The sequence below is a fragment of the Gymnogyps californianus genome, chromosome 4 (assembly GCF_018139145.2).
Source record: "Gymnogyps californianus isolate 813 chromosome 4, ASM1813914v2, whole genome shotgun sequence".
Classification (NCBI taxonomy): domain Eukaryota; kingdom Metazoa; phylum Chordata; class Aves; order Accipitriformes; family Cathartidae; genus Gymnogyps; species Gymnogyps californianus.
Genome location: NC_059474.1, coordinates 14,825,127 through 14,841,158, shown reverse-complemented (window position 1 = coordinate 14,841,158; position 16,032 = coordinate 14,825,127). Strand labels below are relative to the sequence as shown.

General features: G+C 37.5%; 1 protein-coding gene across 1 annotated transcript; it reads right to left on the bottom strand.

The window, feature by feature from the left end:
- Window positions 1–1,173: 1,173 nt before the first annotated feature.
- OTOP1 (otopetrin 1) lies at window positions 1,174–16,032 on the bottom strand. Its single transcript, XM_050896564.1, has 6 exons — window positions 15,747–16,032; window positions 9,797–9,933; window positions 6,754–6,812; window positions 4,990–5,120; window positions 1,732–2,678; window positions 1,174–1,344 (listed from the first exon to the last, which is right to left on the bottom strand). The coding sequence occupies exons 1-6, from the start codon at window positions 16,030–16,032 to the stop codon at window positions 1,174–1,176; spliced, it is 1,731 nt and encodes a 576-aa protein (XP_050752521.1).

Here is a 16,032-nt window from a genome sequence, read left to right as displayed (position 1 = left end):
CAATAATTGATCTGTCGCTCCCTTTTAGTATTCTGGTCATTGCTCCAGTCTTTCAATCTTACAGGTGCAGATTCTAAGAATATTCAGGCACCCAACTTTTCACTGCTTTCTGTGAGAATTCAGGCAACTAAATATCCTAGGGATTTGAGATTATGTTCTAACAGCTTGTAAACCACACTTATAAAACCCTCAGCCAAGAGCCCTCCAGATTTCTAGAGGTATCAGATATGCTTTACAGCATCCCTGTATGAAGATAAAAGATTGTCTTCCAACCAGGAGACTGAACTACAAATAAATTAACACCTCATTAAAAAATTGTACAGGCAATATATACCATTCTGGCAACAGAACATATATACCTAAACATAAGCTACAAGACTAGTTTTCTCTCTTAAAACATTTAAAGGATGTGTGAATAAAGAATTAAGTAAAAGGATTAAGTTTATTTCTCAGTGATCTCATATAGTAAATGCAAGACAAGGGGGATGCATTAATAGAAATATATTTTATCAGAAGAAGTTATATACAGCATGATACCTAACCATACATGTTATTTACCTGGATTTCTTGCTATATAGTTAAGAAAATAATAATTATATATTGATTTTTTTATTAGTATTCAGGAAGTTTAAAATAATTCCCACATCCCAACTCAAGAGCAAATGTTTTCAGGTTTTACCATAAAAACATAGCTAGGAATTAAGAGTTGGTGTTTTCATAGTATCTCTGTGATTCAGGAGCATCACTCAGTTTAGCTGTTCCTGGGATTTTCCCTCCTAAGTCACACAGATTTTTTTTTAAACCTCTTTCACAAGCCACAATGAAAGAAAACAAAACAATACAAATTATATAGAGGACAAATCCCAGATGACTAAAACAAAGATTAATGAGATCGAATTAACTTTACTATGTAGTGTTAATCATATTAACACTAATATGATTCTGAAAAGTGTGCCTATACAACACCACATATATAACAAAATATGTGAAAGAAAAATAAAAAAATTTGCATGCTATTAGCTACGGTCCCTTCTTTTAAAAAAAATTATTGAATCTTCTGTTTATTGAGCAGCTGTTGCTACGTTCACTCATTCATTCATCCATCCACTCATTCAACTGTTATTTATTTAATTAATTATTCAATCAATTGTTCACTGAGGGACCGTATATGATCTATGTTTTACAATTGACCTCAAAGAGTGAGGCAGCTGAATGCATCCGATAGAAAATAGAAAAAGGCATTGCAAGGTTCACAACAATTATCCAGGGTTCAAAGCCAAAAACTATTTCTTCTAGTCCATTGTCATATTCCGGGCGGCACCCGAATGCCGGTGGTATCCACAGCTGCAAGGAAAGAACGCAAGGCCAATATTAATCACCAGCGATACGAGTCACTAGCCCTTAATGACTGTGACCCCACCGAACTGCAAATTGGTTCCAGAAATCCCTAAGAAAACCCTCCCCGTTGCTACTGGGGCACACTAGTGGAAGAGGGTTTCAGCTTCCGCTGCTGCTACAGTTTTTGTACTGTGACTAAAACGAGCCTAAGCTTCCAGATTCCATGTTGAAATAAACTTTGTTCCCCAAAGGCATATTCACTTATTCTTCCAGAAGAAGTAACACTTACTTGCTACAAACTATAGAACCATGTAATTTTAATATACTTATCAGGCTTGAAAGGTTGGGAAGCTTTTGGGTATTAACTTGTGAATTATGTTCAAAATGTCTTACCGAAAGGTTGCAGAGGAATAAAAATGCAGCGATGTTCTTCAGAATTCTCCTCTTGTTGTTAGTAACTGAGTTTCTACTGTAAAATGAGAAATCTGAGGTTGAATGCATGACGGAACTATTTTCCTGACTCGTTTCTTCTTTGGCACCACCACCACCACCATTTTCTCTCCCACAGATACTGCCCTTAAACAGGCAGGGTACCTCCCCGTTGTCACGAGCAGCTCTGCCGTTGTAAATCTCTTTGTACGAGGGGGTAAGTGATAAAGTGCTCCCCCGAGATATAGTCACTATTCGAAGAGTTTTAATATCGTCATTCACCTTTTCCTGCTCACGATGTATGGATTCAATGATAAAGAGGTTCTGAATGTATTTCTCAATAATAACCAGGACGGAGTAGGGCAGGTTATACCATGTGTATTTTGGATGAGCTTGGGCACAGATAATGGCAAGGATTGAGCCCCAGGAGAGGAGCCAGGACCCTGCAGCTGTGCCCACCAGCAGTTCTGCATCAAGTTTTCGAGCGGGATTTTTTGAATTATCCAACGATCTAGCTTCCAGTCTGTAGATGAGAAGGGCGACAATTCCAGCTGTACACATGAGAGCCAACACAAAAATAGCATGCAAGTAAAACATAATAAGTGCTAACTCGCTTTTGATTTTCGAACGTCCAATCTGAATTAAATACACAACAACTATAGCTATTGTGCTAGTTAACACGATTAGCCCAAAAATCATTCCAACAGTAATGCCATGGAATTTGAATGGAGTTTTGTGTTGCTGGTGGTGCTCGACTTTGCGGCCAATGTTCTTCCACAGGACATAGAGCATTGTGGATGCTAGGATGTGGTACTCTATATTAAAGGGATATAGGTAATATATTCCTTGAGAAAATATCGAGCAGAGAGTTGTTGTTGTGCAATTGCATTGAGGTGCATGATCATCTAAAACTAAAGGAGAGGGAGAGATTAGTTATGTGCATTATAAAGATTTCTCGTTTAACGTGAATAAATAAAATATAAATAAAATAACAAAACAGAAAAGGTAAGATTTCAGTCAAACAACACATCATGCCACCCAGTTAGCCACCTAAGAAAAAGTCTTGCCATTGAAGTCGTTAACCTAACAAAGCTTTTGAACGTTCACTGAAGTATGATCTCTGACTTCACTGCTCAGCCGCTGAGCAACAATCACATCATGAACAAATGCTGCACCAACGTGCACCAAACTTCAGCAGGGTCTTGGTAAAAATACTTTTTTATAACACGAAAATCCAGATCCCAAGGGCTTTGAGTCCTCAGCCCTTCAGCTTAGAAGGCTTTTATAGAAGCCCGGGGATCTGTGGATCAGATCAAGAACAAGCTTAACAAGGAAAGGGCTCAGTTCTACTCTCATTTTTATCAGTTATTTACACTAGTGTGGTTTCTAATACCAAAACCATTTTATTAAAAAGTTGTTTATGTCTAGGAAAGAGTTGAAGTAAACCACAGATACTTTCACTCAATGTCCCAGTATAGTTTTAAGGTTAAAAAAAAAAAAATTAAAAATCAGTCTGCTCCTTTTAAGAGGAACCTAGGAAATCATTATCTCTCTGCTGTGCAGTTACCTGCATTGTAAAGCCTTAAGGCATCTCAATGAACAATTGCTGGTATTTGTAAAATAAATATATTTAATGTGCATTTATAACCTAAGCAAATAATGTCAGAAATCAGAAATTTCCACAGTGGTGGAAAAAAAAGATACTTATTTTCACAATGTGTTTGTTTATAAATATATAAACATACATGCTGAAGAGCACATTTTTAGGGGCTGATCTTAGATTTGTGCCTGGAAGTTTTTCTTTTGTTTTCTATAATTTTAGAAGAGAAGAGGGGAGGAGAAAGTTGGTATTGTTTTGTCTCAAGCACAAACTGTTAAGAGATGAAAAAAAATTGCTTTTGCAGTGGATTGTATGTTAATGCCAAACTTGTCTTGTGGATCACTGTTTCACTCCCCCTTGTTTCAGATGCTATTTCTGACTGTTCATAATTGTGTAACAATTCTGGCAGCAGAATAATAGGAAATAATATAAGGAAACTGCTTCTATTTAACAAGTAGAAGTATCAAGAGCCACTAACTTGTGATTTGCCTCCTCTCTACTAATGCTCCATGATTACAAAATCTCTGAACTATCAATTCAGCTACCTGATCATTAATGGAAACTAGATAGTTTCCATAGATACACATAAAGGGTAACAATTGTAAATAGATGTAAAATTGTGGGCATAATTTTAGACATGGTTATACTGAAAAATACTATTTTACAGATTTTTAAATTTTCACTTATATGTGAACTTTGGCAGGAATTATTAAAAATGCCTAAAATTTTCAATTTATACAAATAGGCAAAAAAGAAATTAGTTCAGGATTTGGCTTTGTAGAGGCAAAATCAGGAGTTTTTAGGATACAGGCACTATTGAATTCACTGGGTGGGAAAACATACATTTTCCTCTTCAAAAGCTGTCTGTCTTTTCCTTTGTGAACACAATCAAAATTTATCATCAGCTGTACCAATAAATTTTCATGGGAAGAAAATTACTTATAGCTGCTGAAAACTTTTATTTCCTCTTTAAAGTTAAGCACTCCTAATTTTCCCATGCTTCAGTGGCCTTTGAAAGCGGAAGGCATCTGCAGCAGTTATACTCAATGTTTGTTGACTACAACTTGCATCATCTTACCAATGGAGAAAATGGTTCATGATAAAAAAAGAACCACCCAGAGCAAAATCCTTGTCTTGTAAAGCAGCACTAATGGATAACCCCTGTCCCTCTGAGCCATCCCACTGAATCCCATAGGACCACGCACCATGTGTAACCACTCTCCTGGGAAAGATTTGCAGGATTATCCACGCTTGTTTTTCTACAAATAACTTAGTAAATAGTAAACTCTGCTTTTAAAACTGCTATGTTCAATTTACTTCTATGATTTACTAATAAAAGGGTTCCTCAGTGATGTTATTCCTCAAAAGAAATGTTTTTTAAAATCTGTTTGTTTTGAGTTTAGAACAAAATGACAGCCTGGATCACGTATATGATAATGATAATGATCATATAACATTTTAGTTATGATCTGAACTGACTATGTATCAGCCCACTGCCATTTGCCTGGGAATAACTATGCTGACATAGTCATGAATGACCCAGCTCCATCCTACAGTGACGCAGTATTTTGTATGAGAGCGTTAGAGCCGGAATTCCAAAATGTACCAACCCTTTCGCTTACCTATTGTTATGTTCCCAAAACCAAGCGTGATCAGTCTTTCCTTATGTTCATTCAGTTGATGTTTTGACTCTGTTAGCACTCCATTTGTCCACAGGAGTAAATTTGTGAACACGGAATGGATAACCCCAAACCTACAAAATAAGGTAATTATTGAAGGAATCTGCACAGAGTATACCTCCATATATGTTAAATAAAATGTATTAACTTTCTGTAGACATGCTATGTGGCGCTGTTTAGTTGTCAGTGCAGGGAAAATAAAATCATAACCAATGTCTCTAAAGATGTTCCTCAGTGGAGCACAATGAATGTTAGACTTCCAAAATTTTAGAGAAACACAATGGCTTAATGTATTAAACCATTAATAGCATGCTGTTATTATTTGTTATGCTGTCTTATGTGATGGTTGTTATTCTTTGGGCTGGACAAGCTTTATGTTAATGACAGTGACTGAACAGTCTGAACAGGGTTAATTGTTTTGCAAGCCATATTTCTCAGCCTTCTGCGGTGCTCCTTCATACTCACTGTGGCTGGTCTTTCTTCACAGATACCATCGCCTTCTCTAACTTCTAGTCCATGCATTTTTGTCTCCTGGAGAGAGCTGAAGCCAACAGAGGGCTTTATCCCATTCAGACTACTGGTACAGTGAGGGTAGGTCTCCAAGTGTTTTTGAGACTCCCGGTTTCTGACAAGCCAGGCATTTTTCTCCTGCACCTGAGGCTGGTAATGTTCCTTCACCAAGAAACAGTTCTTTATTACTGCACTGTTCTCACTGACAGACTTGCAGTTAGGGATTTTTAAAATTCTACTTATAAACAGAGCTGATTTCACCAGCTGACATTGCAAAGCCTTCTGTGATCTCTCTCCTCATTGGCATGAGGCTTGAACTCTTACCCAAGAGAGCAAAACAAAAGCAGAACCTTCTCCATCAATTATGTTTCTGAGTAAATTTCTTTTACTTCCTATAGAAACTGGTCAGCTCATTGATAATTTGAGATGAGTATTTTAAAAGTTACCATGTTTGTTTATTTATGTTCTAGGTACAGATAGATAGATTAATCTACATTAATCCACTTTCTCAGAAAACCAAAAATACATCAGAGCCGGCTCTGCTGCCTGAAAGACTAGTCCTCACTTCTGTAAGAAATGTATGTATTCAGTTGTTCACAGGACACATCAGTTACACTGCGAGAACCAAGTTCTGGTGTCAGAAATGTGCACAACCCTTACTGATTTGGGTATATGGGATACCACCAGGGAGGCTGTGTTTCCCAGTGAATTTGTGTACCTGCACCTAGTTCCAAAAGGTGCTTTCCATAAAAATCAATATAAAATACCTCAGATATATTGCACTGACTTCAGGTTGCTGATGCAGATTCCCTTTCAGTAGCTAAATAAAGAAAACGTAATACAGCACATAGTCCTTAAGACATATACGTGGCACTTCCTTCCTTCAAAAAAAGCAAGTGACACTGTGGTATCACACCTCGCCCATTTCCCTCTCTCATGAGAGAAATATACTTGTTCTGTGACCGTTGTGTATTATAAAATATAAGCACAGTTTAAATAAGAAAAAAATAATTCAGACTAATGATTATCTTCTCACTTGGGTAAATGGAGTTACTTTTTATTTATATTAACACAATTAGGAGGATCAAACTTTGTAAGTTTTCAATGATGTCCCTCATACAGTAAAACTGTAGGTGTTAAAGCACTGTGCAGACCTACACCTATTAGCATTCCCGATGAGGATCAGATCCACTTTACCTTTCAAGTGTTTTGAAAGACTGGATAATATCCTTTGCATGACACCAAAGAAAGTACACCTAAATGAAAGGAATACAGAGAAATGTCATTACACTAATGAGCACATGTGACACTCAAAAAGGAAAGTGCATCTGTAGACAGAAACACTGATGATTATATCCTCTGATGATTTAAACTGAGGTAGCTCCATTTCCACACATGTGAAATAACTCATGATTTCCTCCAACATTCACTCAGAACCTCTCTGGCGTGATGAACCTAAGATTTCTTATATGCAGGGTCAGCGGCTCAACAGTAGAAAGTCTCAGTATGACTCACCAAAACATATCTTGTGTCTGTATCTGGAGAGGCTTTTATTTCAATGACAAAGGAAATATAGCTACCAGCTGCGGACAGCAGTTTGATTGCTGCAGGGTGTGGTGATGCTAAGTTTGAATCATTTATTAAATATATGAAATTCTGTAGAGGGAGAGAGATAAGTGAAAGACTTGATTACTAAAACAAACAACGGACACCCAGGAAGCAAGAGAAAAGTTTGTACTATCAGTCTGAGAGACAACCACATTAGGAACACATGCAGTTGCACTCAGGCATGGTGCAGAAAGCTCAAGCTGGACAATAAAAGAGGGAGAGATAACAGTATTGAGTTAGCAAGTAAAGGGGAAAGAAATATTAAAAGTGGGAATCTCTGTGGGAGGATAACGGACACCTCAGGATACAGATTGTTGCTGATACAAAACTGGTTCCAAGTGCTGATAAGTGCAAGGAGAACGATACCAATATTCCTCAGGGATGTTAGGGTGAAACTGGGGGTCCCGTTTACTCAGAATAGCTCCTACAATACTGAACTTGACAGTAAGTGAATATCAGGAGAGAAAGGTCCAAAAGGTTTCTCTTAGAAACCTGCCTGGTTTGGTGTTCCAGAAATGGTCTGTAAAGTGCAAAGAACTTTGGGTTCTTCTTCAGCAATTAGAGTAACTGGAAGTCCATTTTACCACTGTGCCCATTATTGTGGCACCCTACACCACACCTGGTATTGTCCAAGACATTCAGTATCTGATTTCTGAAAAAGCTAGGAAAATGCAGTTCTCTGTGGGTCGCCTACACCACCCAGCAATAACATGTTCATTCATTCGTCTAATGAAGTGTTTATCAAAAGGAGGTGTGACTACTGTAAAACCCCAGGTGTAGAGACTACAAGATACCATGGAGGTTTCAACTGAAATCAAACAAATTGAAATTAGCACCTTAGTCTCATCTAATGCCGTGTTTAATTTCCCATTCTGGGATACGTGCAGTAAAATCTAACAGCAGATGTGAAAGCATTCTTCAAAACTTAAAAAACATAAGTTTTGAAGATCTGTTCAGACATTAGAGTCAAGAAAGTGGGGGGAAAGAGGAACAGAAAAGTCAATAAGGTAAAGAAATAGCATAAAATCCAATTTTTGCTTACAGAGTACTCAATTGCCTCAAAGGGACTTCTGCCTGCGAAAGAGCGTAATGCAGAGCCTGTCTTGGAAGGGCAGGTACGTGACAGTTCATTGCTTGCACAGGTGCAGTATGTATATATTTATTAATTTAATGACACATATCAGGATGCCTCATTAGAGTAAAATACAACAGAATCTGACATATTCTGTAGAAAACAAATCCTTCGGGTTTTAGATGACACATAATTATGGATGTTCTTTGCTGTAATTTCATCCTGTGTTTCAAAGACATGAGAAGATTTGTCTTAGATACTAAGAGGTATCTGGTAAATTACTTTTTTACTTTTTCTTTGATTGCTCAGGCTAACATTCAAGATTTCATTATTTTAAGCTAAGGAGATGATAAATTCAGCAACATTGGGTGATGTAAAATTTAAATTAGAATTCTTGTTCCCTTTGTTCAGCATTGTTATACACTGTTTCTTCCACACTCCAGTTCACGGTAGCTGGAAACCTTGTCAGCTCAGGGTCACTGGATGTAATGAAGAATGGTGCATGCAGATCAGCAGGGAAAAAAGGCTTAATTTCTTTGGTTTGGTTTTCAGAGGTAAAGCAAAGAAGTTGCAAGACATGGAGAGTGGATATTACAAGAATGTGAAATCAAGATTACTTCAACCAAATCAGAATTTCACCCTCAGAGAAAAAGATAGAAGACATCAGAGTTACTGCTTAAATTTCAATGCTTTTTTTGTTACAGAAATCAGAAAAATGTAGGTTGTTCAAATATTTATTTACATGCAACCACAACTGCTAGGAAAATCTTTTCTTTCTGAATGACTTAATAATCTTGGAAAGTGCATTAAATGACCTGGCTATAACTGCGTATCTTAGCTGAGTGGCTTTTTCTTTCCTTCTTTCCTACAAATCTGCTGACAGGGGCTCAGAGTAATTCATGTGATAAACCATCAGCTATGGAATATCACCATATAATATAGACCCAAAGCCTTAAAATAAACAAGCAGCTGGAATATTTTACCGGAGCCACTGACTATGTTTGCTACTGTGCAGCCACTGATAAGCATAACCAAATGCTTCTAGAACGAAAATCCATGTTCATTTGGTACAGGAAAGATGTGCAAGTATTTTATAACAAGCTAAATACATGGGAAGGGTTTTGTCCCTTTGAAGTATCAGACCTCCACCCCTAACCACAATGGGACATCAGGACAAACTGAATTGAACTTGTGTGGCAAGTCCTACATACAGAAATAAGTGAATTGTCTTTAGCCAAGCTGCCCATTTCAGCCTGAAAATTCTAAAAGTTGTATATGTATCTTGAACTAAAAAAGAGCATGTAACTTCAACTATAAGAGAGCATTTTTTGATTATTTCTTTTTTGAAGCCATGTGAGTTTTACAGCTGAGCAATTTCAGGTTGCAAAGCCTGAATTTACGCATAGAAAGGATATACATGCACAAGAATTTAGCTCTCAAAAGTATCCTGTAATATGCTTAGAAATTAAATTAGTGTAAAATTCACTGATGATGAGAAGATAAAGATATTTTTGGTAAGAAATACAGATATAATATAAAACTGCAACCAGTGACTTTTACCTGTAAAATGGTGTGCACGGCATGGGTAACAGGAAAAATGCCTTCAGTTGGTGATAAACAGTTTGAAAAATCAATATAATATCCAATTTTAAAAGAGTCCAGAATTAAAGTAATCACTGCAAATAATGTAATCCCACCTAGAAATGAAAAAGATATTAGAAAATGTCAATGTACAGTTATAGTGTCTAGAGACATTCTGTACCAATATGCTAAAATCTGTTTAGGGAAATAAAAGTCAATTAATATCCATGTTCTTGTTTAGGGAAATAAAAGTAGATTGATGTTCATGAAGATAATTGACTCAATGTAATAAGTCCCTCTAATTTGTGAAAGCCTCTGCCCAATGTATTACGAAAGCACACCCTGTACACGCCTTGCACGGTCAGTGTAGAGGAGCCAGTCCAGCTCCAGGACCTGGAGACACTCAGCACCTTGCGGATGGCTCCCAGCTCCTTCAAGGTCAGCCTCTCAAGTAACGGTAGCACTGAAGCAGCCATACAGTGCATGAATTAATGCTCTATACAGCCACACAGCAAACTATACAATTCCAGGGAGCTGAACAATCATGTTACAGTCTCCTGGCCCAAGAGCTCGACAGTGGGAAGTAACACAATCACTTGGTATGCCTTCCCCATGGTTCAGGAGGTTGCGCTTTAACTCAGAGACCAAAACTACAATGAGCTATCGTTTGTTCCCCTAGAAAGGAACCAAAGATTTCATTTCTGTATCTATTATTTCCCCCCCTCCCCCAAAAAAACCCTGATATGTTTCTCTAAATATGTATTTCATATACTAAAGAACTTTCAAAATACATGTTTCCCCTTGTTTAATTTTTTTTTTCTTTCAGGAACATAAATATTTATTACAAACTCATTCTGGAAAGCTATATGTAACACAATGTATATTATTAATTATTGGGTTTGTACCCATATGAGTAAGCACAACTGGCAATAACATTACTGAACCAAACTCTAAAGAGTTCATTTGCTTGGGTTTTTTTCTCTCTAGGCTTTTATTCAAACAAGCTTCCCCTGGATTTAATTTGGGCTTATTTGAATTAAGACTAGATAAAAATCTATCCATGGACCTTAACTGGACCTTAAGATATAGATCAGCATCAGTATCTTAATCTTTCTTTGTAATTCCTCACAGAATAAATAACATCACTAGTGTTGACTTTGATGAATATTTATCCTTTATAAGGAACCACAACCTAACTTCCTTGTAAGGACCACATGTTCCCCTTGACTTCTGTTAATAAAATATAACACTAATTTAATAATTTTTTAAATTAATAATACATTATTAAAGTCGCATTGATAAAAATTAAGTGTAAATGATAAAAACACAATGTATTTTTGTTTATTATTTCATTGATCCTTTAAAATTAAACAAAAACAGACTTCAGAAATTTTTTTAACCACAAGGGTATGAATTCCAGTAGGATTTTGTTTCTGTTTTACAATCTCTCTATAATAATAATGTCAAATTACTGATGGAGTGTAATTTCTACCAAGAGATAGAAACTTTTGCTTTCATATTGCAAAATCTAAAACCTCAGCTCTGCACATCATGCACGTGTATAATCCCATACATTTTTTTATTTATGCTTATTATGTCAGCTAATTTGTATTATTTCTAACACATGTAACAGGACTGGAGCCCACATTTAAATAGATATGCCATTTTCATTACGTATAAAACTAAATGACATCACAAAATGCAAAAATCTAGGCTACTCTTGAGATCAAATGATACGTTTCCTTCCTTATTTAAAGAATTTAAATTATTCTAAAATAAATTAGAATTGTTAATTCTTCTGAAATAACTTTACCTGAGGTAATTGGACCTGCTCTGAGCAAGGTGTTGGCCTAGATGACCTCCAGAGGTCCCTTCCTACCTAAATTATTCTATGATTGATTCTGTGATTCATGGTTTATTTAGAAAGTATGCAGGAAACTCAGCCTGTTTCACTATCTGTCTGGACTTAATGTGTATTATAATTGTTTCAATGAGAAGGAAAATGCTATCTTCTGAAGCAAAAAGATTATAAAAATCTTCCACAATTACTCTACAGTGAATTGTTGTACATATGTTGACTTTACAGAGTATTTTAGAAAGGTATTTAATTCCCCAATCGTGACACTAGTAAGGTAATTTCCCAATGAATTCATGGTGCAGGATCAAGCCCTGACGAACTGCTTTAGTGAAGTAGTAATGTCAGAGCAAAATGGGTGGAAAATGTATTTTATAATGCAAAAGTTCTGCATCCTTGCTTCCATTACTCATGACAGTGGCTCAGAAGAACAGGATCACAAGGGACTTGTTAACTAGAAGAAACGGGAAGAGAGAAGGCAGGGCAAGGCAAAGCCAAGCAAGGGGCTCAGGTTTAAATTCACAAAAATAAAAAGCAAATACATCTTAGATTAGTGATCTGTCTCCTGCACCATACGTGCATCTTGTCTTTACAAGGATGACCTGTACTGTGGTTCCACTCTGTCTTGCTTCCATTACACAATATCAGTATTTCAGTTGTATAGTTTTACAGTTTTACATCAATGTCCAGCAGACCATTGAGGGGGGAAAAAACCAACAGCAACAAAAACCAACCAACCAAACAACCCTCCCCCCCCGAAGTTTCTTTCACATTTAGTATTTTGGTTTATGCCTTAGTATCTCTCTTAATGTTCCCTTTACATCCATCAGAGATTTGATGGGCTTCAATCTATTCTCATTGAAATCAGCAGTTTTGCCATTGTCCTCCAGGGATTAGAAGACTTTATATGACTCATTTCTTTTAATGTTCCATTATTTCATTTATTCAAATGATATCTAGATGTTTCTGGCAATCACTCAGGTGGCCACACTGTAAGCATATACAAAGTGTCCAACATACATATTTAAGGGGCTTCAAGAGAGAATGATTGTACTAATTTGCTTAGTCAAAAATCAAAGCACAACTATAATGACCATACATATGGTGTGCTAATGGTTTCCATGTTAACTTTTCCTGATGCAAACTTCAGTATTACGTACTAATACGAAATACTAGATATATATCAGTAATTATAAATAAGGAAGACAGTTCCACTGTTTTGCTATTTCTATTTGAAAGTTAAAGAAACATGAAATGATTGCTATTGAGCACTGTATTATTAAAAAAAAATGGGATTTTTTTCAAATGTTTATTGAAACCTGTATATCTTAGGGGATCAAGAACAGGATTTTCAGCATTGCTAAGTGCTGGCTTAATTCTATTAACCATCAAGAAGAAAAAAAGCCATAATGATACAGTTGTGAAAATGCCACTCTAAACTTAAAATATTGTTCAAATAATAGACAATTTAATGGAAGCAGTAAAAAGATACACGTTGAAGTCTGCCAAGACTAGCTGTCTGTGCTTTAAACAGAAGCTGTGCTGCTGGAGGACGTGATAAAATAAAGCCATTTGCGAAGCCAATTGATTTTCATTTTGAGTTCTCTGGCTCACTTGGCTGAACTTCCAAATAACGGTCAGAGAGCTGTTCCTAACAGGAGAGTGTACTCAGGGGAATAACATTTGGAATAAGTCAAGGAAAGGACTTCCTAAGCTTCTCTGTGATTATCTGGGGCAGGGTAACTGTACCTTATTAAAGACAAAGCTCTTCCTGAAACTTTTCCCACATTCAGACTGTAAGAGTGGTTCTTGGTCTACCACACAAGTGGGAAGACGGCTGTGCTCTAGGGTTCACACAGTTGCAAAAATGCTCAAGGAAACCTTTCTGTGAGCAATTCTTGTAAACTATTTGTCCTTCTAGCGTTGTTAACCGTGTGCAAGGACTCGGTTATAGGAGGTTTTTGTTAAGTCATTCTTTTTCAACATTTGTCATAGCAAAATGCTCTAAGTAGCCAGCTACCACCACTTTTACTGAAATGATATTCACAGTTTGAAGGGAATCATGAAAATATACTTATTTTATACTGCTTAATACAAGAACATTTGCTGTCACAATGACAGCAAGGAGATACTCTTTCAAAAGCAGCTGATAGAGCTAGTCAAAAATTGCGAAGAGCTTTCTGGGGAAAGACTTGATGAAAATTTGTCATCCCCCCCTCCTCTTTTTTGGACTTTCAGTCTTTGAGATAAAAGATTTCTATGATAAAACCATTGATAAAGAGGAGGGCAAGGGCTATCTTGGCAGAGGAATTGCCACCTGAGTTCTTCCTTAGCTCAAGTAAGTTTTCTTTTACCAACAGAGGATAAAGGATTTGTACAGCCTTGTTGTAACTACAAGAAACTCCTAAGAATAGGAAAGTGTAGGTCTTTCCCTAAGGGCGAATTTGTTGAATTGCAGCCTAGACATCCAAGAGAAGCCGTGGAAGCTGCACCACTTGAGAAGCTAGTACAAAGAGCCATCCTGTGCTGGTAAAAGAAATGGATAAGGTAACCTAGTAGCTCAATCCAGTATCTTATTTCTAAGTTTCTGTGACTCCTTATATCCTGTAGGACAAATGAAATGCTGTGAATGCTGTGCCAAAAGAAAAAGGGCAGGGGGTCCTGCTGTACTTACCCGTGTTAAGCAGTATTTATTCCATACTTAGGAGGGGAAAGCTACCCTCTGAGTAACAAAAGCATAGCTTGGTCCAAAATGGGATCAAATTAAGCCTTGCATTAATGAATTTCAGGAGGTTGTAAACCACATAAGCTAATAAATGAAAAATGCCTGAGAGCTGAATATTGTTTTGGAAAACAGTGAATAATCAAGGAGAACAATTCAACAGTTGGTATACGAACTCCATACATTTCAGGAAAGAGTCTACAGATCATGGCTGCATGTTAGCCATTAAAAAAAAATATTTTCCCTGAGCAATTCATACAGCACAATTGTTAACAGCTGCAAAGAAAATAAAAGACACACAAGCACTGAGACTAAGAACAAACTAGATTTCCACAACACAACCTTACTTTTCAAAATAATCAGGTTTTAGATGTTCTCGGGATTTTCATTTAGGTATTTCATTACCTGCTGTCATAATTAACTGTCGTCTCATTGCTAGTAGGTAGGAAATATTTTATGGAAAAGCTGTCTTATAGCACTCCACTTAAAATACTTACTTTCCAACTTATCATTTACAGTGCCAAGACTGGAAAAGAGGTCAGTAAAACTGGGCTTGCCTATTACTCGACACAGTGCTGATGTAGGTTGTTTCTTTTTCTTGGGACCCAGAAACACAGCATTCCTGTCACTATGACTCTGTGATGTGCTCCCCAGCTACCTTCTCTCAATATACCTTTATATCCTTACTCCAGTACACACCTGACTCTGCAGATAAGGGCCATCACATCCCACCACTACCCTTGCAAACTTGCATACTTTTCCTACAAGCTAATGCTAGCTTTAGATTCCTTGCTTAGATGTTTTATGTACTAATCTACAAACTGATCTGGCCAGGGATTTTGTCCTCTTCTGTCTATCTCCAGATGTTTCTAAGACACCACTGTACACATATAAATGGGAATCTCTGATACATATTGGTATAGAGAGCACTTGAGAACCTTTCTGACTGGTACTAGCCTAAAGTAAGTTGCATTACATTGTCTGGAAAAGGTGACAATTCCTCCAAAAGAGTTGCATGACACCAACAAAATTGCCTCTCCCCTTAGCTATATTTTATTTTTCAAGTGTCGCCAAACCAGCCTGGTAAGGGAAAAAAGGTGCCAGAGCTTTCAGCACTGTAAATGGTACGTCGGAAAGTGAGGATGTTTAGCAAACAGCTTTCCCATACAATCTCCTAGTATGTTCAGCTTATGCATATATTTACTTTAGAGTGCACTGCATGCGCGTTAAGTTCATGAATACCAGGATGCCTCCTGGTAGGGATGGAGAGGGTAACAAAGTGGTAGCAGACAGGTGATGGCACGGATGTCCCGTGCGCGGTGCCACCCTTTGTGCCACCGGCCAGTACTTACACTTCAGCCAGCGGGCTCCGGCGTGCGTGTCCTTGTCCCGGATCAGCCTCCTCTGCGTGCAGCTCCTGCAGAGGTACCAGAGCATCCACAGCAGCTGGATGAGCATCAGCGTGATGAGGTAGGAGAGCAGGTGGCTCTTGCTGATGCCCACGGCATGCACAGCCCAGGCAAAGGTGAGCAGCAGCCCGGCCAGGAAGAGGTTGATGCCGTACTGGCTGCTGAGGATCTCGGCGTTTTTCTGCGGGTAGCTGCCGCCCACGGAGCGGGAACCGGCGGCTTTCTCCAT